This window comes from Phaenicophaeus curvirostris, chromosome 1, assembly GCF_032191515.1.
Source record: "Phaenicophaeus curvirostris isolate KB17595 chromosome 1, BPBGC_Pcur_1.0, whole genome shotgun sequence".
Taxonomy (NCBI): Eukaryota; Metazoa; Chordata; class Aves; order Cuculiformes; family Cuculidae; genus Phaenicophaeus; species Phaenicophaeus curvirostris.
Window position 1 is genome coordinate 113,042,206 of NC_091392.1, and position 22,755 is coordinate 113,064,960.

A 22,755-nucleotide genomic window follows, 5' to 3' on the forward strand; every position below is an offset into this window, starting at 1 on the left:
GGTACCACTTGGACGCGTTTCTGCTGGTAGGTGGAGGGATGGAAGTACAGCTCTGTGGGGACACAGTGTGGTTTCTCCAGAAAACGGCACCCAGCGGGGGTGAGTTTGCTTTCCCCTTAGCTGGATCTAGGCAGAGAGCAGCAGTAAAGATCAGTCAGGGTGTCACCATGGGCGAGTAAATAAAGGTGCCAACTTGTAGGGTTTCATCTGGCCCTCGATGGCAGTCTTTTGGGCGGCCAAACCCGGACACTGACCAGCTTGCAAAGAGGAAAAATATTGATTCACTGTTCTGCACTTTGAATCCTGGTAACTGTGCCCTCAAGCGGCTCAGCCAGATTCAGAGGAAAGGTGAAGTGCATCTCTGCCAGTGTAAATCATGCTTCCTTCTGCCTGGCTCCATCTGTAAATGGTACCAGCCTAGGGTCAGTGTTTGCCTCCAGAGTAACCTCACATGGGTAAACATCTCTCTGTGAGCATTAACCTAACTGGAAGAGTTTTTCATAGAATCATAGAATAACCAGGTTGGAAGAGACCCACCGGATCATTGAGTCCAACCATTCCTATCAAACACTAAACCATGCCCCTCAGCGCCTCGTCCACCCGTCCCTTAAAAACCTCCAGGGAAGGTGACTCAACCACCTCCCTGGGCAGCCTGTTCCAGTGCCCAATGACCCTTTCTGTGAAAAATTTTTTCCTAATGTCCAGCCTAAACCTCCCCTGGCAGAGCTTGAGGCCATTCCCTCTTGTCCTGTCCCCTGCCACTTGGGAGAAGAGGCCAGCACCCTCCTCTCTACAACCTCCTTTCAGGTAGTTGTAGAGAGCAATGAGGTCTCCCCTCAGCCTCCTCTTCTCCAGGCTAAACAACCCCAGCTCTCTCAGCTGCTCCTCATAAGGCCTGTTCTCCAGCCCCCTCACCAGTTTTGTTGCTCTTCTCTGGACTCTCTCCAGAGCCTCAACATCCTTTCCCATGCAAGCTGGTCCTCTCCATACCTTCAGTGTTCCCAGCAGGCTGGCACGCTGCAGCTGCCTTCCTGGGACAACTTTTCTGGCAGTCTGTTGGACTCCTCTGGATTCAGAGTCCCACCTTCAATAGATCACTCATACTTAGATAATACATACATCGAACCTGAAGTTTGACATCTGATTCCTCGTTCCTTAAAGTTTATAATCTAACTGGAGCGATGCTCATACGTTATTGTATCAGCAAATAATTATTCATCAACTCGTCTGGGCCGAGCCCAGATGCATGCTCATCTGCTGCAGGTGCTGTTATCCTGATTTCTGAATTAGAGCAGGCCCTGAGGAGGGACATAGTTTTGATACCCATGGGCTAACGTCTGGATTAATCTGTCTCTGAACTTGTTCATATGCACACACAGGAGCTCCTCTGCTCCTCTCACAGCAGGCAGCGGTAGGCGCAGAGAGAGAGTGCCACACTGGAATGTGCAGTGCTCTCCAGAGTATAACAGCAGTATTTTGTTAGCACCCTCTCTGTGGACTGGATCCATCACCGTGACAGCTGTCTGGAGAAACAGTAACAAAACAGGGAGTTCACTGGCTTATCAAACTTAAGAATTTTATATGGAATGATAGAATAGTTTGGGTTGGAAGGGACCTGAAAGATCATCCAGTTCCAACCCCCCTGCCATGGGCAGGGACACCTCCCACCAGATCAGGTTACCCAAGGCCCTATCCAATCTGACCTTAAACACCTCCAGGGATGGGGCATCCACAGCTTCCCTGGGCAACCTGTTCCAGTGTCTCACCACTCTCATAGTGAAGAAATTCTTCCTAATGTCTAGTCTAAATCTTCCCCTCTCCAGTTTATACCCATTCCCCCTCATCCTGTCACCACAAACCTTCATGAATCGTCCCTCTCCAGCTTTCTCGTAGGCTCCTTTCAGGTACTGGAATGTTGCTATAAGAGGTCCTCAGAGCCTTCTCTTCTCCAGGTGGAACAAGCCCAACTCTCTCAGCCTGTCCACATATGGAAGGTGCTCCAGCCCTCAGATGATCTTTGTAGCCCTCCTCTGGAGCCATTCCAACAGCTCCATATCCTTTTTACACTGAGGATTCCAGAACTGGGCACAGTACTCCAGATGAGGTCTCACAAGAGAGGAATAGAGGGGCAGAATCCCCTCCCTTGCCCTGCTGTCCACGCTTCTTTTGATGCAGCCCAGGATATGGTTGGCCTTCTGGGCTGCGAGTGCACGTTGTTGGCTCATGTTGAGCTTCTCATCGACCAGCACCCCAAAGTCCTTCTCTGCAGGGCAGCTCTCAATCACATCATCCCCTACCATGTACTGAAAATGGGGATTGCCCCAACCCAGGTGCAGGACCTTGCACTTGTCCCTGTTGAACCTCATGAGGTTCTCAGAGGTCCAATTTTCCAGCCTGTCCAAGTCCCTCTGGATGACATTCTGTCCTTCCGGTGTGACGTCCTTACATTTGGATGAGGTTTTGACAGAATCATCTCAAAAATCCACAGTAGCCCAGGCACTGTACTGACTGCCCCTGGGCTTCCTCATCCCCCTCTTTATCCACCTGCCTGAGACTCCATTCTCTTTCCAAGAAGAAGATGAGATGTTTGAGTTTTAGGCTAGGGTGGAAGGCAACTAGGTTTCATAAGGGGATTATCGTTTTCTGTCTAGTTCTTATTGTGATGCTATGCAGGCTGTGAATCCTGATCCTGGTCCTGTACACACATTTCATCCATTTCCCTGATTAGAGCTGACGATGTCATAATATTTATCAACAACATTGTTGTGGAGTTCTGGTTAACCTAAGAGGAACTCAGATGCACAGTGATATGAATCAGATTCAGGTTATATTGCAAAGATGGCTCTGAGTTCCTTAATTCCTCCGGTTAAATGGGGTAGTTGTTTTCAATCCATTATTAATGATTCCTGGCACAGCATTTGATCTCCAGTTCCACAAAGTCCAGGACTGTTCAGATAAGCCTTTGGTCCTCAGTCATCTCATTATGTGAGCTTCAGCCACCTATGATGTGATATTAATGACCAATTAAGAATACCGCTCATCTATGAATTAATAATAGAGATCCTTGTTTCAAAGAGCAAATGCAATTCTAGGACATGGTCAGATTTGTGGGGACTCTTAATCAGACTTTCATCATGTGGGTAGCATGAGTGTTAGGTACAAGGCAGGGCTGCTTTGTGCAAGAGTGAGAATTTTGATGCCTGTTCTGTGGAGGATGGCATTCATAGATCTGTCTCTACACCAAACGTATCAAGAGTCAGAGAGTCAGCAGAGACAACTACAGCTAAGACCTAAGTTTAGCCTCTTGTCCTATCACAGTCATTCAGCAATCAGACAAACCATTGAGTTTCTCAAAGCTATTTTGGTTCCTAGCTCCCTCTGCTTTTTAATAGGTATCCTTAAAGATCTACACTTGCCGTTGCTTTCCTGAAAGAGAGTCAGGAAATCAATGATTTCATTTGAACTGCTCAAGTCTATGTTGGTCCTGTTACCAGAAAAAAGCCCCTGATACTAGGACAGAGCACTGCAGGCAGTCCTGCAAACACAGACCTCCTGGAATGGCATACCTGAAGGTGGCTCTGTGCCAGTAGCCGGGCTCTGTCTCCCAGTGGTATGTGTCTATGACCTTCAAAAACTATGTTCTTACCCATCCTTAGACTCATATCAGCTGTGGGATGCTGCAGGGTACAATTCATGCTGTTCCTGCCTGGTGAGATAAGGCTCCCTTTAAAGTTCCAACTTGTTAAAGAAAATCTCACTCCACATGCAGTGTGTCTGGAAGCTTCCAGATTGTTTAGAGTTACATGGGCAAAACTGTGTCTATATTTTCAGCAAATATACTCTAAAAACAGACAAGCTTTAAAATACATGGAGTTTGTCAAAAGATTCCAGCAAAAAGAGTGATCAGAGTAAGATGGAGATGGTGGTGTGGTTAAAGAACCGTTGAGACTTCCAGACAAATTTATCAGTGCAAGAAAAATAAGGAAAATGGCTGTAACTTAGTGGGGTGGAACATCACTTCTTCCTATCTGGCCGTTTCTTCACAGCCTGTCTGTTTGTATTACACTTTTCAGCTGGATATGGAAAAAAAAAAAAAAACATGTGAAGAATCCATTTTGGGTCACCATAGGGTGCTGATCCTGACTTTTGTTGGTGAACTAATATCTGAAGGGAAAGATAAACATTTTGCTTCTTTAATAAGACCTCAGCTGGCCCTTCAAATAGGAAATGCTATTTAGAGCAATGATGCCAGCTGGAGCTGGTGGGACCTGCGTTCCACATGCTCCAAGAGGAAAAGCAAGGAACATCCCATTATCCTGATTTATAGAAAAATATGTCTCTGGAAGAGATTAAATCCACTTTCACTTCACAGCAAAAGTGATCCAGATATTTTTACAGGTAATGGGGTTCCTTTTCATTTATCATAATACGTAGACAGAGTTGCAGGTCAAGCAAAAGGTTTTGTGATCTGTGTCAAATGCAGACTGATATGTAGCCTTTGCAGTAAGCAAAGGGCAATCTTCTCCCCACAGGTCTGGTCCTCCTGATAAGTGGGTACACAACTGACACACCGCACTCTTCAACCCATTCTTCAGCACTCCACTGGTATATTAGCTTTATGGTAATCCTCAGCAATGAGAGGAATACTCACTTATCAAAACTAACATGTGAATAGAGAAAGCAGGTAGATCAGTTTTAAGAGAAAATCTGTCTTTCCTGAGAATTTGGAGATTTCTCTTCTGAGAAATAAAATTGCTCTAGGTGAGCCTTGAACCATGGTGTTTTCATTTCAGCTATGCAGGATATTGTAATTCTGAGCAAAATCAAACCTCAGGGATGGGGACCCCTCTAATTCAAGCCTCCTTTTCTTCAGCCAACCCATCCACATTATAACATCTAGATTTTGAATAGTCCTTCTGGAGGAGGATCAATTTGCTATAAGGTTCCCCTCCATTTTTCATGGCAGGCTAGGATCAGAGGTGACCTTATAACAAAGTGCCGAGATCTCAGGTTAAATGTAAAAGTATTAACACTGAGGAAAACACACAGCCCAATTTCAGCTTCTTATACAGACATACAGATGCATGAACAGTCTGCAACATTTGAATCTAGGTCTGGATTCACATTTTGAACCTTGCCTGAGTTGAGGGAATTGAGGCCAGACAGTTCAGCTCTGTATCCTCATCAAGCAGGGCTCCTGATTTATGGCACTTAAGTAAACTTTTAATAAAGGAACATAGGAAAGTTGCTCAATGTAGTGCCTTTGTAACCTTATTAACCATTTCCTGGATAACACATAGCACAGTGTTTTTCATCTTCCCTTTCGATTGAAATGCAAGGAAATCTTGAGTCATTCAGAGTATCCACTGGGTAAAATATATTCACCCTTTCAGTACTGTATCTTAACCTTTTCTTGAAAGCTTTCAGGATACACTGCCCTTAATCCATGTTTCTGGGCAGAGAGAAATCCACATTTGTGGAAAACCAAAACCTCCAAAGGCAAAGGGGAGATACACAGCTTTTGTAGCCCAACGCTATGAAGCTTCTCCTGCTGTCACAGAAAAACACTTGTGGAACTTGGGAAGCAGTGAAAATTCTTGTATTGTCTTCAGTGAGAGGAGGCTGAAAGCCTGATCCGTTTGTAAACATAGAAACCTTTTGCTTCTATCAAAGCAAACATATTCTTGTGAAACTTCTTAGCTAGGGTTTGGAGTAACAGTGCCATGAGGCCTTTGGTATGAAAAACGGGTAAATATTAAGGTCATAAAGATGCCTCTTAAGCACTTCTAACAGTCTCTGAGGTGGTTGCTTACGCTAGTTTCACTGTAGACTTTCTCTGTGAAGTAACAGAATTGGTGTCCACCAGCAGATGGCACTTCTGCCTGAGAATTTTCTTTCATAACCACTGAAATAAATTTCTCCCATCATTACTATAGAAGGTACTTTACAAGGCAAAACATTGTCCAGTACATTGTATGGATTCCCTATTTTACATAGATTCTACCTATGCCTTTCTGCCTCCTCTTCCCTTACTTCCAATGATGCTTTTCTTTAAAGGGCCTTTGATTAAATGAACAATTTCCTTTTTAAAAGATATCCCATAGAAGATCCTTGTTTAGCAGACAGTAACACCACTCTGAAGAACGTCAGTAGTAGGAAAAAGAGAGATGAATGATGGTTTTCTGCTTGGGATATCTTTCAGGCTAACTTCAGTGGAGATACTGTGCAAATGCAGGCAAGAAGTCTATCCCTTGCAGCCTACTGTTTCCCAGTTTCCCAGGGATGACATGCTGGAGTTCATCAACTGTGAAAGCATTTGGAGCAGACAAGGCAGAGATAAACAGACAACTAAACATCCAAGTGACTCCAGAATATTCTCCTTATGTTTGCAGGACCAAACCTCTGACTTTGACCTGAAATCTGGTTGTGCTATTACAATTAATTTGCATTGGGAACCTTGTACTGTTTTTTCTGCCATTACAAAAGCGCTAAGTATTTAAATGAAGATCCAGGATCACCCCCACTGAGTTAGATAATGCACAGTCACACTGCACGCAAGTCTTAAGACTCCTCTCCTCCATCATACAGATACCTTGATGGTTGAGACATCTAGTCTCAGTTCACATGCCATTGTGTGGGCTGGGCGTGTTGTTGGATGTACCAGGATACAGGCTCAGTTAAGCCAGTATAATTCTGCTTTTGGGCCAGAGGGTTGCAGTTAACACTGGGCTTGCAGCTAGACCTGCAAATTCTGCGTTGCAATTTAATGAGGTATGGCAATCCCTGCAGAAGAGCACAAAACAGGAGTTTGATTCAACATGTTGGACTGGAATATCAAGTTATTCCGTGTCCTAGAGACCTCGTGGTATTGAGACCTACCCTTGGCAGTCTGCACACTGAATTCTATACTGCTCTGGGCAGCTTCATCCCCACCCTAGAGATACCAGCATGGGGACTGTGGTTACCCCACTGAGACGATGAGACCTTTGAATAATCTGGGTCAATGCAAAAGCAGGGTAAGGTACCAACATGAAATGGAAATTTTGTGAATGCATTCTTAGATGAACCTCAACAATCACATACTTACACACATAAAAATATGTGTGTACTGCTATTGTGCAGGTCTGCAGACATTCCTGGTAACTATGAAAAATCTGGTTTATTTTAGAGATGACTGAATTTTTATGAAAATGGTAATTTCTCCTATTTCTTCCATCTCAGAAATGATCAGTGAAAAGCAGCAGCAGAAATGCTAAACCCATCTTTCTCAAATAATGTGCTTTGAGGAACTGCATATTGCATAGTCCTGGAACTAGTGGAAAGCAGGATCAAAACATACTTCCATGGCTTTTGTGGAATAAACGTACACGTAATGCCACAACGCTGGCAACATACGTTCCTGGCCACCACATTCACAATATTTTTGAAATCTAAGGTGAATCAACAGTTCATGGCTCTTTAATGTAGCTTTTACTGGAGCCTTCGATGGAGATGCCAGAACACAGTTTATAGAGTGCTGGATGTTAGTAGATCGAGGAGGGTAATTAATCGGATTGAATCCAATTAAAAGATTACTCTCCTGTTCTCCAGATAAGGTGCTATCAAGATGCACAAAATTATCTGTTGAAATCCCTCAGTCAGCTTACCCAGAATAACCTTCTTCTGGATCCATTCCAGCTCCCAATGGAGGCTCTAGTTCAGGAAATCACCTTTATTCAGAACAGCACTTAAGCATTCGCTTAAAGTTAGGAATGTTCGTAAGCAGCAAGGCTATACTTAATTGCACCCTAGCTGCCTTCCTAAACTGAGATTAATGACAATGAGAAGGCTCCAGCTGATTTTAGAAAGCCGGGAGGAGGCCACTGCCATCTCCACAGAGTCACTGCACTTCTTGACAATGGAAATACTCACAGAATTATATAGTGCTTGTTACATCTAAAATCACACAACTTTTCAAGCCCGGGAGCTGTCCCGGTGGGATGTGAAGATGCATGGACTGGCAGATCAGCCGGACCTCATCAGCTCCCAGGACCCCCCTGGGAGAGCAGGTGCTGGACAGGGGATGGCAGGGAGCCAGCCCCACTGGTAGGGGGTCAGTACCAAATCCAAAGCAGACTGGTGTCAGGGGTTCCAGGTCCCCCTGCACTCTGTCAGCTCCACACACTGAGCCAGAGACTGCGGCAAGGTGCCAAAGCCAGGTATCAGGGAAGGCACAGGAAAAGCACTGGCACAGGGAATGCATGCATGCTTGGGTGGCCTCTTTCTGCCTGTCCGGAGGGGAGGGGTTTGTGCTTGAAGCAGGAGCTGAATGGGGGCAGATTGCAAGGCCAGTTTGCACAACTGGATTGTGGCCATACAAGCAAATGGGCCTAAGGTCAAGGCAGACTATGGAAATAAGAAATGTGCCTAGCCTCACGCAACACATACTAGGTTAAATGAACAATTATGTCTTAACTCATGTGCTAACACACTTGTTTCCTTTCCTTTCCAGTGGGCTTGAAATGATCAGTCGTCTTTACTTTTCAGAGCTCTCAGGGTGATGTGGGGTCTTAAGATACGTTTCGGTCTCAATGACCTCTATGGATTGTTGTGTGCAAAACAGATTTTTTCTGCCAAAGTAAATATCAGTTTAATGTAACTTTTTCTGACACTCAGCAGATACCATTGTATGTGGTTGTTTAGGGTGCTCACTCAGGTTTTCTATTTCAATAAAATATCCTGATCTGGCCTTTGCTTCCTCTTTCACTATCACTGTGTGAGCAGTATCAACTGCTTCCACAATCACAGGACTCCATTAAAGCCCTCAGTATGAGCAATGAACATCTCCACGAGGTTGAATTCAGGTCAACAGGCTAGGAAAAATAAACAGCACTATTTTTAATATGCTACGATGGAGTGCATTAAACCCAAAATACATAGCAGCTCTAAACCTAAATTGACATTTCTGCAAAATGCTGAGCTCATCAGCAGCTTACACACAGCCACAGCGACCATGTGTTCATACCAGCTAATACTGGCACAACCTGTGCTGGGTGCTCTCCTCCTCTTCCTACCTGCACAGTATAAGGCAGCACAGGCACTTGAAATGGGTTGCCAGTGCCTGGACCTCACCAGTAACAACACTGTTCAAGTGCCATGAGACAAGAAAAGCAGCTCTCAGACCTCTTCTCTCCCTACACATGAGACAGATATGCAGACTTGTATGGCCAAGAGGTGGCTGCTACACTCAAGCAATGTGCTTGCTCACTAGCACCAAGGTTTTGAACATGCTTTCTACCAGGTAGCACACCACTAGCTAGCAGCCTTCCTCTGGTGTAGGATCCAGGGCTGGCAGGAGCTTCAGGAGGCCAGCAGCATTCACTCACTGGGTACTTTGGTGGGAAGAGGCCTCAGTGCAACCCTGGAAGAAGGGCAGAGAAAGATGAGCTTGCACCGAGGGCTGCATCTGCACAGGTATGGATGAAGTACTGAATTGAACTCTGTTCTGCTCCTGCAATAAGTATCACAGATTTGCACCCTAAATTGCCCTCTTCTCAGGCTTTCCAGCTTAAGCTCAGCCTGTGCAAGCCTCAGACTGTATCTTGGGGTCTCCAGTCCATTACGTCTCTCTGACTCCTTAGTAAAGCACCCTTTACAAATAAAAGAGATTAAAACAGATAAGTGTGTATGTTTGATGTAGGCACGCATTTGCATGTAGGCATATGGACAAAGTTGGGGTTTTAAACACAAAGTTGCTTAATGTGAGACTGTGCCATTTGCAGGCACTTTCATTTGGCTCCTGCACAAAAGGGATTGGTTTGCACTAGGCTCTGGAAGCAGGAAGACAGACATGCTGTTTGGTAAACTCTTTAATTCCCAGCTTCTGCCAGTCACCCACTCCTGAGGGTACCTGCCAGGAAGGCATGATGCTCTGAAAGTGCTTTCTGTCATAGCCTCTGAGAAATGGGGCAGTGGTAGTTAGCTACCTGCCTGACTTCCAACAGGGGTCTGTTCTGAGCAGAAACACCTCATGTCCATGTAGAAGGCAGGTCTTGACCACTGGCTAAATGTGTCTGGCAGGGGAGAGATCAAGCATGAGGTGAGGCAGAGTACTTTACATGTGGCTGCAAGATGGTTTAACTCATGGTTTGTAGTCCTTGAGCGGGTGAAATTGTCTGTGTCGATATATCCACTGGATGAGTAACAGACCTGCTGCCAAGATCTGCAGTGCTTGGTAACCTGAGGAAATGCTTCCAGAAGGATTTGAAAGGCTCTCAAGAGTCTTGTAATTTTTCAGAGACCAGGGGAGCTAGAATTTAATCTCTGACTTCAGTTCTCTCCCTTCTAAACAGCATTGCTTTAAAAGATGTTTTGAAATGCATCCTTGCTAAGGGGTGGCAGCAGCCCTCCTGGAGAAATCATAGAACTCTCCTGCCCATGTGAATCAGAGCACTTTATTGCTGAGGAGTCACAGTAACAGATGATTCATTCATATGTGCCACTTCTCAGCAACAAGACTGTAAGTCTGCAGACATGTGAGTTAACAACATTAAGCTCTGTCAAAGTGGGTAGTGGCAGTAAGTCCAGCTTCAGACTTTCCTTGCTCCATTCCATCCAAATTTCCCACGGGCTTCTGCATGCTTAACTTGACCCAGGAGTGCAGAACTAGCGTGCTTACAATCTGGGCCATGCTGGAGGGGCAGCCCCTGGGAGGGCTGTTACCAATGCTGACCTACATACCCCTGCACCTCTGTCCTGATCCACCTCTCAGTTGTGACTCTCCATTGGTGTCATCAAACTCGGGGCTGAAGCCTACTCTGACATGTCAGCAGGCTACAAAAAGGAGAAGGGTCAGCCACAAGGATCCTGGGTCAGCCACAAGTCTGTCCAGCCTTCTGTGGCAAGAGAGACACACTGGTACACAAGCACCCTGAGGGTGGCATGTTGTGATCCCTCTTCTGACCCCCGCAGAGCCTCTTCGTAAGCTCTGGCTGCTCCCCTACCCTCCTATATTTATTCACCTCATGCCATCTGAAGCTTCATCAAGTCATGGCATGCTTGCCCCGAGAGGAGGAGATTTGGTGGGAGCATCCTTGTGATCTTTATGTCTGTCCCTTTGTTTTACATTTTGTCCACTGGACAGGTTGATTCCTACGTGCTTCTTTTCTTTTTCCACTGTCCTCCTTCCTGCCTCTTCCTCCCCTTTACCAGACAGGGCGGGGAGGTTTTGTTAAGGGAAGAAATCACTTAAGGGGACAAACCTATGACCCTAAGAAACAACATAAAAGCAGGGCAAGAATGTTACGCTTGCCCAGAATAATCCTCAGCATTCTGCTGTGACGGGGCATGATGTCTTTCACTCAAACACTCTTGATACATTTTTCCTCTTTGAATGAATCTAATTGCTTTTGAATACTTGCCAGCTACTAGCGTCTACAGTGTCCTGTGGCAAGAAGGTCCACAGCTGAGCAGTGCTCTTGGAAGGGGAAAAATTCCTTTTGTCAAGACTCACAGACTCAGTCAGGATTTGGGCACAGCTTACAGGCCACCTTCTGTAGTTGGGGTATGAAAGGAAAAGGAACGAGTCTTGAAGTCACCAGTGCTAATGTGGGCATTCAGTCTTATCAGAAGCTGTGAGCTGCCCCTGCTCAAGGGAGTTTTTGCAGTCAGTGACCTTTTTCAGCACAAAGACCTTCTGCAAAACCCATGGCCTGTTGCTACAACTACAACTCTCCTTTCCCTCTGCTTATGAGGACAGGACTTTGCAATAAAATGTGGTTTCAGCAAGGGTGCCTCTCCCAGTTTGCATTCACCAGAAACTCCCCAATACTGGCAGCTCAGTCCAAAGGAGACCCTAGGGTTCAGTGAGTTTGATTGCAGGAAACGGCTTTTTGCTAGACAGCAGGTGTGGCATGGTGCCTGTTACCACCGCACAACTGTGCTGCAATTTCTGTGAACTGCTACCCAGTGTAATCCCAAACAGAAACCTGAGGTCAGCTTGGGATCAAAGCACATACCTTTTGCCCTCTCTCATCTCCTGGTGTCTGCCTTGTCTGTCTCTGTATGCCTTGTGGGAAAGTGGAGACAACACATAAAAGCTGTTTCATTTCTCCAGCCCAGGTACCAAAAAAGCCAATGGATACAGAAGGAAGAAACATTCATCTATCATCATGTTCAGCTGTGGGCATCACTGGAAGTCAAACTGAGGTGTGCAGGTATAGTTGATCTCTAAGTCTTAGACTGGGCTAGCCCTCTGAACAGGGCAAGTGTTTCCACGTGAGAAGAGCAGCCACTACCCATTATGCCTCAGAACATCTTATTCCGTCTGTTAACTGAAATGCACAGCACACACTTTTTCGGGCAGTCTTTAGCTACAGAGATACTGTTTATCAGAGCAAATGTCAGCACAAACAAACCCATCTGAGGCTGATGGATCACGATGCAATTTAATTCCCTGAACCAGGAGCATAGCTGTCAAGTGTTTAAGCACCAGAGCTGTACAGGGGCTCCCAAGGAAGAGGGTCCAGACCCCAGACTAGGTGGGGGGCATGAGGGGCAGTGGAACCTCCATGCCACCATGGGTGCTAGTTCAAATCACTGATGGCAAATGACCTGTTGTTTTCAGAGATATTCCTGAAACGCAGAGGGCAGATGGGCACAGCTGCGTGCTGCGCCCTGCTCTTGCTGAGCTACTGACCTTATTCCTCCATAAGGGCCTGGGAAGTACAGGTGAGGAGCAGAGGGCAGCAATATTAGGCGGTATCAAGTACACTTGTGCATGCAGGAGGTGTGAGTGTGACTGCTGAGCTTTGTGATTCCTGCCTACAACCCAGCAGGCAACTGGCCTGCAGCTTCCCACCCAAAGGACAACTTCAGCTTAATACATTAGGAACAAAAGCACTGCTGTCAATTATTACCATTAATTGTGCCTTTCATGACACTGGCCTTGAGCAGGACCTTGACTTCACATAACTGCAGGTGGTGCACTGCAGTTTAGCTGCAGGCAACAATATTTTAATTACAGCTGAAAGTATGATGAAAACCCATCCTTTATTTAGGAGGGAACCTGTGTGGGCACTTCAGGTTTGTTTTCTTCTCTGAGGGACACATATACATTCAAGTTGCCATATCTTATCTTCCTAGCCAGAAGGACACTGTCCTCAGGTTGTGACAGCGTGAAGAGGTCAGGCTGAGAACTGGAAGCCTGATCTGTCTTTCAGGACACCTTTGGCTGCCTACGCTGCAGTGAGGATGGGGTTTCCATGTGAGAGGTGATCAGCCTGTGTGCAGGCACAAACACTGAGGTGTTAATGGGCATGTGGCTGTAATAGGTAGCCCTTGTTAGCCTTAAACATGTGCTGGCAGTCAAGAGAGTCACAGTGCTGCCAGCTGCTGCACAGCTTATCAGCAGTGCACACAGGCTCCATCCCTGTTGCCTGTGATGGGAGTGGAGGTCACTCAGCAGCTCTTGTTCTCCAGGGCTGATATGGGAATGCCCTTTACCTGCACTGAGTTGGACAACGCTTCTCTCAGGGCTATCTGTCCCCAGCAAAATCCATCCCTGTGGTCATTGCCTGGAAAGGTGTTTCTTTTCCATCTTGCTTTCAGAAGTGTGATCTCAAACAGGCTGAGGAGTCAATTTCCTTAAGTCACTAGACTAGCATCAGACATGGTGAAATAGTAGTGTTTGCTTTTTCATTTAAATGCTATGTGCAGGCAACATCTTTATTTATCCTCTAAAGCTTTTGCAACAGCAACACATAAAACCATAGCAACAAAGCTGAATGATTGCAGTCTCTGCCTGGCCATGATTTCTCCATCCCTGCATCTTGGACTGAGGGGAGCAGTAGCCTTGGCAGGCTACCAGGTGCTGGCATCTCAGTTGCAGTGCAATCCTGGCACCAGACACAGTCAGAGTTTGGGATCCAACTTGTTCTGCCTGGTTGTTTTTTTCAAGCACTCATGATTGAGAAACTGCTTAGGCTGGAGTACCTCACCGTCAAATGCAACCTGATGAGATACGTGCTTTTCTCAGAGACAAAAAGTGTTTTCCTTTACAACCTTGCTTACACTTGTACTGCATAACAAAATATGGTTAAAACTTACTTTTCTTTTGAATGCTTTTCCTCTTACCTCTGTGATGAGTGGAAAATGTGTCTTTGTGAAACATTTTCATTTAGCCACAAAGGACCATTCCAGGTATCTCTCTCCACTGTCTGCACTCTTTCCATTGTTTCTGTACAAGGTATTAAGGATAGTGCATCCTGATGAGAGTCTCTAATGTGGTGAGGGAGTGATCTCCAGACAAGGAGTTATTCTAATATTTAGAAATAGGTTTCTATCAGCTATAAACATTTTGGAGACAGCCCATCAAGATCCCTTTGAAAAGCAGATCAGGCAGATCAGCTGTTCCTCTTGGCTGGTAGCCATGTCAGATCGTGAAAGGATGGAGGTTAATACTTTCGCAAACATACCCTAAGTGTTATAATAGCTGATGAAACAGTATAGCATACAATTAACTATCAGGGTTTCTCAGAAAACCAGAATACACCAACCTTTGAACCAGCAGAGGTATTTATCATTGAGCAGACAAAGGCCACAGAAGATAGACTAAGGATGAAATCCCTAAGCACTGCTCCCTGAAAGGTGGAAGAACAGTTACATAAGAAATAACCAATTGCAAAAGGACTTCCTCACTTAAAAAGAAAACCCAACCTGTACAGGGCAAATGATCAAAACTCCCAGTTGTGCTGAAAAACATACCCTTGGGAGGAAACAATGTACAAATCCCTCAACCTGGGAAAGAAAATAATATCAATCATGCACGGAGTGAATCCAGAAAGAAAATTAAACCAGAATGATCTGTTTAGAGGAATGGCAAACAGAGTGAGATGAATTAAATGTTTGAGAGGTGTAAGTCAAAGCTCCTGGAGAGGTGGCAACTGACACATGCTGACCCACTGCAGAACCTGGGCACAAGAATGCAAAAAACAGGTGAAAAGCCTAGAAGCACAGCTGAAAAGCAAAAAAAAAAAAAACAAAAACACCAAAACTGTTTAGAAAAATCACAACAAAGAAGCAGTTTAAACTCCATTAGTGGAGTAATATTAAGAGGAAAGGTTTCAGCAGTCACAGTTGAAGCCAAAAATGTAAAAATCTAGTGGCCTTGGTAGGCCTTTTTGTTTTACAGGGTGATCCACTGACAGACAACAACTTGAAAAGCAGCAACCAGACTCAGGGACAAAACAGTCGATTTCACTAATGCTCTTTTAGCAAATATGTAAATACCAGAAAGAATCTAGGAGGGCTATCAAGAAGGCAAAAAGTTTAAAGCAATGGGGAAACTAATTAAATGCTATCAGTACTCTAAGTATCAGTAGTCAGCAGTACAGCATATCAGTACTTAAGGGCTGAGAAGATTGTGGGTTAAGTCTGTGTATACAAAGTTTCGAGGTGTGAAAGGCACAGTGAATAGTACAATATTATGATTTAACCAGAAGAAATACTGAAGGAAAATTACATAGGTACATATACCTCTCCAATAACCACACTTAACAGCTATATTCTTTTATTTCTAAAAATCAACCCTATAAAATTCATGATCTTAAGTAATGAACCCTATAATTCATTAATTACATATTGTTCACTTCCTTACTCTAAAGAAAAGGAAGGAAAAAGAAGATGCCAAAAGCTTTGCATAAATATGCCAGCTGCTGATTAAAAATAAAGTCTGAAGCTGGTTTGTTTATTGTAAAGATTATGGGGAAATGATTGATGGAGGATTGGAAAAAAGTGACCAAGTATACTGGAAGCTCCTATGAAGGGAATTGTCTAGGGAACAAAGATCATACTTAATAACAAACTTCTGTTAATTTTATCTTCTACAGGAAACACAGAAAATTGAGTACCCCGTACCTTATAGATACTGATCTATATATGTCACATGTATGCATATTTGCATTTATTTAAGAGTATCCCTTTATGCATTTACAATGAATATTGCAAAATATTGGGAGAGATGGATTTCTAATGAACTCACATAAACCCTCTGATAAGATCTGGGTCTAATCGCAGGATCTTCAGAACGTCTGTTACTTTCTTCACCATCCTACTAGTAAGACTAACAAGGGGTTTCTAAAATAGTCAACAATGAACACATTGGTAAACAGTCACAGAAGTATTATCAATCATGAAGGTTATGACCAATTGAACATCATTCAGTTCCGAGCCTATTTTATATTGTAAAAGAAAATGTTTTCTTCAAATGCTGTCTTCAAGACCACAAGGCTGTTACATGTGAAAATACATCCAATTTTTAAGTTGTTTATAATAACTGTTAAATACTGTGCATGTTTACATGTGGTGGACCTTCTGCTGATGACAACAACCTGTCACAGGGTGGGCCCACCTGCTCCACAACACCTGGGAAGGAAAAGCAGATGTTGCCCCAGCACTGCCTCATCAGTCATGGTCAGTAAAAGCCCTGAACACCTTGGTTCTTATGTCAAGCCTAGCATCCAGATCTGCTGTAGGTTGTCATTTACTCTCTTTGCTCATGGCAGAGGTCCAGCTAGTTCTGGAGTCCACACGTCTGGTCCGTATGTCTCCAATTTGGCTACAAGGACATTATGAGAGACCAGGCTGAAACCTTGCTAAAGTGAAGGTAAACCACCACTACCGCTCTGCTTTCATCCACTGAAACACTCCTCCCATCATCACACAATAGAAAGCAATCAGCTTGACCAGGCACAATTTGTCCTTAGTAAATTTATGTTTGCTGTTTACAATCACTTTTTGTTCTTCAAGTGCCGGATTTTTCCTTAATCATCACATGTTTTGAGGTTTGGTTGATCTACCTTCAGCTACCTGGCTCTTCCTTGTCCTTCTCAAGGGTGAGCATGACATCTGCCTTTTTTCCAGTCACTAGGATCTCTTCCTGACTTCTATGACCTGCCATACTTGGAGTAAAGACAGGAAACTCAACCTGTCATTCCTACCTCTCTCCATTGAGATCAGGAGCATTTTGCTTAGCATTTGTCTCCATCTAGGAGACTAATAGTAAGGCAGTCACCTTCCCTGCCCAAGGCATTTGGCTGCCTCACCTTCTTTTTAACCATGCTGACTGTCCTTGATGGTCTCATTGCTCAAGCCTAAGCAAATCCTGGGTTAATCTGACCTTCAGGGGGACGTGCAGCAGAATGTGATTATTCAAGGACTCTTCCGATGTAGTTGAGAACAGAGCTGGCAGTTAAATATCATGTCTGCTTAACAACATATGCATCTTTTATATATGCAGGTATGCCTTACACACACACACATATGTCTGTATGAGAGTGTATGCCCGCAAGTACCGGCAAGACAGGACTGGCTAGGAACAGGTGGTAGAAGAGGGCGGCTGAAGGAGGCATAAGTCTTTTCACTCCATAACTGGCAGCCCAGGGCAGCAGTTCCTAAAGTAATCTGTTTGGGAACCTCCAGGCCTATGGCCCTTCTCTTGTTTCCATGGCCAGGCTCACAGCCCGGCATTTTGGAGAACCTCTAACAGCATGCAGGTGGCTCCCAATGTCTTTATCCAGCCAGGACAAACCAGGGTGCAACACTTGCCACACAATGCAGGAGGCTGGACTTAGAATCATAGAATAACCCGGTTGGAAGAGACCCACCGGATCATCGAGTCCAACCATTCCTATCAAAGTTCCAATGAAAGTCACTAAACTCACATTATGCAACTACCGTGGATATGAACAGCTGGAGGAACTGGAGAGAAGTTATGAAATCCAGTGGAAACACTGGGAAAATCTTAGACATTTACTCCAACAAAATAAAGTCTCAAAAGATGGATTGCAGAAGGAACAGGTAAAGTGGCCTGAAAACCTCTTTTGGAAATAAATTAGTATAAGCAGGAAAAGCATTGCCCAGACAACCAAATTCAGTCCAGACCGAGATATCATTGTATTAAGCATGGTAGGAACATTTAAGAAGTCATGGCCCCTGTCTTGAAGTATTTTTATTTAAGATGATAAAAGGAATTCACAAATGCTGAATAGTTCGGATGTTCTATGGTCTGTTTGCAGGCAAGCCATTAACAAAAACAGGGATGGAAAAAATTAAGTTAATCAGGAGAAAATATGCATAAATATTAGTTATCCTAGCAGACTCTACAGAGACAAGAATTGGGTTTTTTTTTTTCCCCAAATGTGCCACTGATCATTTACAAGTATTTTTAACAATATGACTGTATGAACATGTATTGCTTGTGCGTTCTCAGACACACGTTGGTTAGGTGGACTTGCTACCATCTCTCTGGCCTCCAGGTTTCATCAAAGCAAACAGAGCAACTTGCCAGCTACCTCAACTTCGAGGGGCCAAGCTGAGGGCACGTGGGAAACTGCCAGAGAGAAGCAGGGGATCAGAGAGGAAATGCTGCCAGCAGCTCACCCCCATGCTGGGAGATATTCATGCACAGAAAATCATCCAGGAGCAGTAACCATGACAATGTCAGCATCACGGCACTAGCAGGCCTTCCTTGGGGATTAACACTCTTCCAATACGAAGAGTGTATCTCCATTTTTCTGATGTGTGCTGTTGATTTAGTGGTAGTCCGTGTTCACTTTATCTTCCTCAAAGCAGACCTACTTTGCTTTCTCTGCAAATTGCTTAGGGAGGACTACCCATAAAAAAAATATATTTATTTCAAAAAGTCTGTCCCAACCCATGTGCTTTTGGAGAACTGCATCACAACCCTACCCTAATCCCCCTCCCTTGGATGTTCCCATCATAGCCAGGAACCACTGCTGACTAAAACCAAAATTGTCTCATTTCACTGAGCACACAGATATTTTCTACGGTGTGACTCAGAGCATTTCAGTTAGGTGTCAGCACCTGCTATTTGCTAGAAATAAAATCAACATTAACTCATTCTGCTTTTTTATTTAAAAAAAAATACTTTTTATCTTTTCCTGCTCCAGATCATGAATGAGGTGCACGCAGAGCAGAGCTTGGTCCTGGCTGCATCTCAGGATCTGCTTCTCACAGCAAAGGCTTACATGGGAGGGCTGGTCACTAACAAGCATGTTACAGGTGGAAGAAAAGGAAAGGCAAACTGTATGGGGAATCCAGGGGAACGGGAGAGAACAGCTGAGCTTAAGGCAAAGGACAGAGGAAATGTGAAATGCAGGAAGGGGAAAGCATGGAGAAAGACAGAAGACCCATATTGCCAATAATATTGGAAGAGAAGGAGCATAAAATTCTTCACTTTGGGTGCTAAGCAGCCTGGCAAGCTATCAGGCCTTTTGCACTGCCTGCTCAGTACTTGGTCTCTCATGCCCACATCAGTCAAGGGAGTAATAATAATATCAATATCAACAACATCAATATCAATAATATCAATGATATAGATGATATCAATTATATCAATAATGATGACAACAACAACAATAACAACAACAACACCACTAATAATAATTTGTAGAGCTCATCTTTACTCTTCTTCTGTCTGGGTCAACAAAGGTTCAGCTACATCAATATTTACTCCTAGAAAGCACAATAATGCTCCTTACAATAAATGAAATTTCAGCAATGAGCATAAAGAGTAGTACTCAGCATATGCAAGGATGACTGATGTAAGCTGTCAGCCAATATTTGACTTTCCAGGTGAGATTAGATTTAGCATAGATTTAGTATAAACATAAAGTGTGCAGTACAAGGCACATATTAAGGGCAATTGCTTATAGCCTTGTGCAGGCTGAAGACTACATAAGAGTTTAAGATATCTCTACTCCTTTCAAGACTATCATCATATAATCCATCGGAGTTTTAAAATCCTGATTGTTACTGTGAATCTCATTAAAGGACCCAGGAAAGGTAAGTTTCGGTTGGTAACTATTTCCTACTGAAAAAAAAGCATAGTAATTTTCGTTCTGAATCAAAGAAGAAGCAGAGATTTTACATATACACAAAAGAGTTTCAAGACAATTTGTATTTGGATTTTCTTATAGCTTGCTTGCTTTCATTAGATCACCTTTATTCCCTGTGTTTGAGTGCGTGTGAGTGTGCACAGAGACCTACATGCAGATCTACCTGCATCCTACTGTGTGTACATGCCTGTTTTGTGCATGCTGATACCAAAAGGCCAGTCCAACAAGCAGAGGAAGGTAGATTTATAAACTCCAGTACGAAAGACACCACAATTTCTTTTTACTGATGATAATTCACCACCTTTTACCACAGGCTGCAGTGAGCTCATCATTGCTTGAAGACTGCACTGAAATCAAATGGCTTTTTTTGTGAAAGCTTTGTCACATGTTGCAGGGCTTGGTTGACCTGAAGATTTGAAAGACAAGAGGTTATACAGCAGCATTAGACTGAGAGGCTGTATCAAAGCTTTTGCATTTTGCAGGCTAGCAGGCTGCAATCCAGGCACACCCTTCTTTTTATGCAGGGAAGGCAGAAAGGGACAGTGGGTTTTCTTGGAACTTCTTGAGAGCTACTGCCTCAGCAGGGAAGGTGGAGTGCCTCAACCCCTGTAACATAGGTCTTGGGGACTGCGCTCACTGGATTTCACCAAAGCGTATGTGGCTTCCCACAGCCTGAAAGTGATGTGAGTGAAGACAGGAACAAGACCTTCTTGGGTCTCTGAACATATTGAAATACTCAGAGATGGGGATTCTCAGCTGATCTAAAATTTGTACTGCTAAGTGGCAAGTGGTATTATTTAATTGTCATAATGCAGACAAAAGAAACTGACGTAACTGTGTTAGTATAGACATCTCACTAAAATAAGTATCATGTTGTCTTTAGAAGCTGTAATTTGCAAGGATGGCTGAAATGCAAAACTTCACTTGGGCAGTGGAAGATATTTTCAAGGAAATCTTTCTCACTTACATGAATGGCTGGAGGAAAAACATGACAGAAGCAGCAGATAAATTGCAAGCCAAGGTTGATGCTGAAAACTTTGACTATGTTATCCTTTATTTGATGGTGATGATTGGGATGTTCTCCTTCATTATTGTGGCAATCTTGGTGAGTACTGTGAAATCGAAGAGACGAGAGCACTCCAAAGACCCCTATCATCAGTACATTGTTGAGGACTGGGGCGAGAAGTATAAAAGCCAGGTCCTGAATCGAGATGACCTCAAGTGTGTTATCCATGAAAACATGGGTGCAAGAGACAAAACAAGCCCTGCATCACCTTAACATTTTGGAAACACCAGTAGTGAGGAAATCGTAAAGCCACATGAAGGGAACGCACTGTAATTACAAATATGTATGAAACTTCATTAAATTAACAGATTAGTCAATGTGGAATAGAATGCTAAGGAAATCAACATTATTGTTTCCCATGAGGAGTCTGGCATAGCTGGTCAGTGATCACCCAAGAAAAATGCATGACTGTGCTTTGCTTTGATATGCTGTTCTTCAGGAAAATAAAACCAAGAGAATGAATAACTTGATTTTTTTTTTAGCATATTTTTAAATCCAGAAGCAGATCTTGATGTTCTCACCTCAGAATAACTGTGAATTAGTGGTCAGAAGTGCTGATTTGGATCCAAACTGTATGACTTAAGCCCATCTTAAAAATATCTTGAAAATGTACAGTAAAATATCAAAAACTCCGTCTATTGACTGAACAATGTGTTATGGTATGAATCATAGAAGGTAACCTATACCTACACACATTCATTCCAAACTATTTTTTTAACAATCTGGCTCCCATTTTGATGTCATTATTCATTGGCTACAAAGATTGACTCATAGCCTTCTGTTTCATAGCAGAAGAGCTGCTAAACTAGCAGTGTCATGTGGGAGCACGTCCTGATTGTCCAGGCCAGTTTCCAGTGGTTCATCTTCTGCCCTCAAGTCCATAGCTGGCCAAGTTGTTTCTTCTGCTGCTCCTTAGTTCTCCAGAGCAATCTGTCTATCTAGGATGCAAGCTGGGTGAGGAAGGCACTGTTTACCTCCCATTAGGCAGGGCCCAGTGTAAACCACTGAGATCCTGCATTGTGGCTTCCAGCGGAGGAAATTTCTATACTCAGCTATCAAGGCTGTCCCGTTGCTGTACCCCCAAAGTGTTTCCCATGTTGGGTACTGGTTTCCACCAGCTGGGAACTGGGTTTTCAAGATAGCATACCTTCTCCTGTGCTGTAGGACTATCACATCACTGGCTTGCCAGGAACAATTACAAGCAGAACTGATGACAATTCTAGTATTAAAATGTGCTTCCTTCTGTAAAACTGAGTTTAGCTCCCATCCATGCTGCCAAATTTAAATCGCTTAAGTTAAAAGTTCCTGTGCTGGCAGTCTATCATGTGGGCTTGTTGTTTGTTTCCACAGAGTTTTGGCTGAAAACACTTCAGCCATGTCTGGCACTGCATTTCTGACAATTTTGTTTTGCTCTTGTTAAAAAGAAATTAAAAGAGGCTTCTTTAGTTGGGAAGCTTTGGCTTGTTTTGTTGACTGGTCTTGAGATTTGGCACAGCAGCTGTCGTCATGCTCCCAGATGTGCCAGTTGCTGGCATAGTAGCAAGCCTTTGAATAACATCAGTCCGTGAGCACTAGGGAATGATAGAACCACAGAATGGTTTGGGTTGGAAAGGACCTTAAAGATCATCTAGTTTTAATGCCCTCACCACGGGCAGAGACATCTTCCACTAAATCAGGTTGCTCAAAGCCTCATCCAGCCTGGCGTTAAACACCTTCAGGGATGGGGCTTTCATGACTTCTCCGGGTAACCTATTCTAGTGCCTCACCACCCTAATACCTAATCTAAATCTCCCC

General features: G+C 43.9%; 1 protein-coding gene across 1 annotated transcript; it reads left to right on the forward strand.

Annotated features, from left to right (window-relative positions):
- The first annotated feature begins 19,487 nt into the window (after positions 1-19,487).
- On the forward strand, positions 19,488-21,248 carry KCNE2 (potassium voltage-gated channel subfamily E regulatory subunit 2). Its single transcript, XM_069849934.1, has 2 exons — positions 19,488-19,842; positions 20,779-21,248. The coding sequence occupies exon 2, from the start codon at positions 20,797-20,799 to the stop codon at positions 21,172-21,174; it is 378 nt and encodes a 125-aa protein (XP_069706035.1). The 5' UTR covers positions 19,488-19,842; positions 20,779-20,796; the 3' UTR covers positions 21,175-21,248.
- Positions 21,249-22,755: the final 1,507 nt, after the last annotated feature.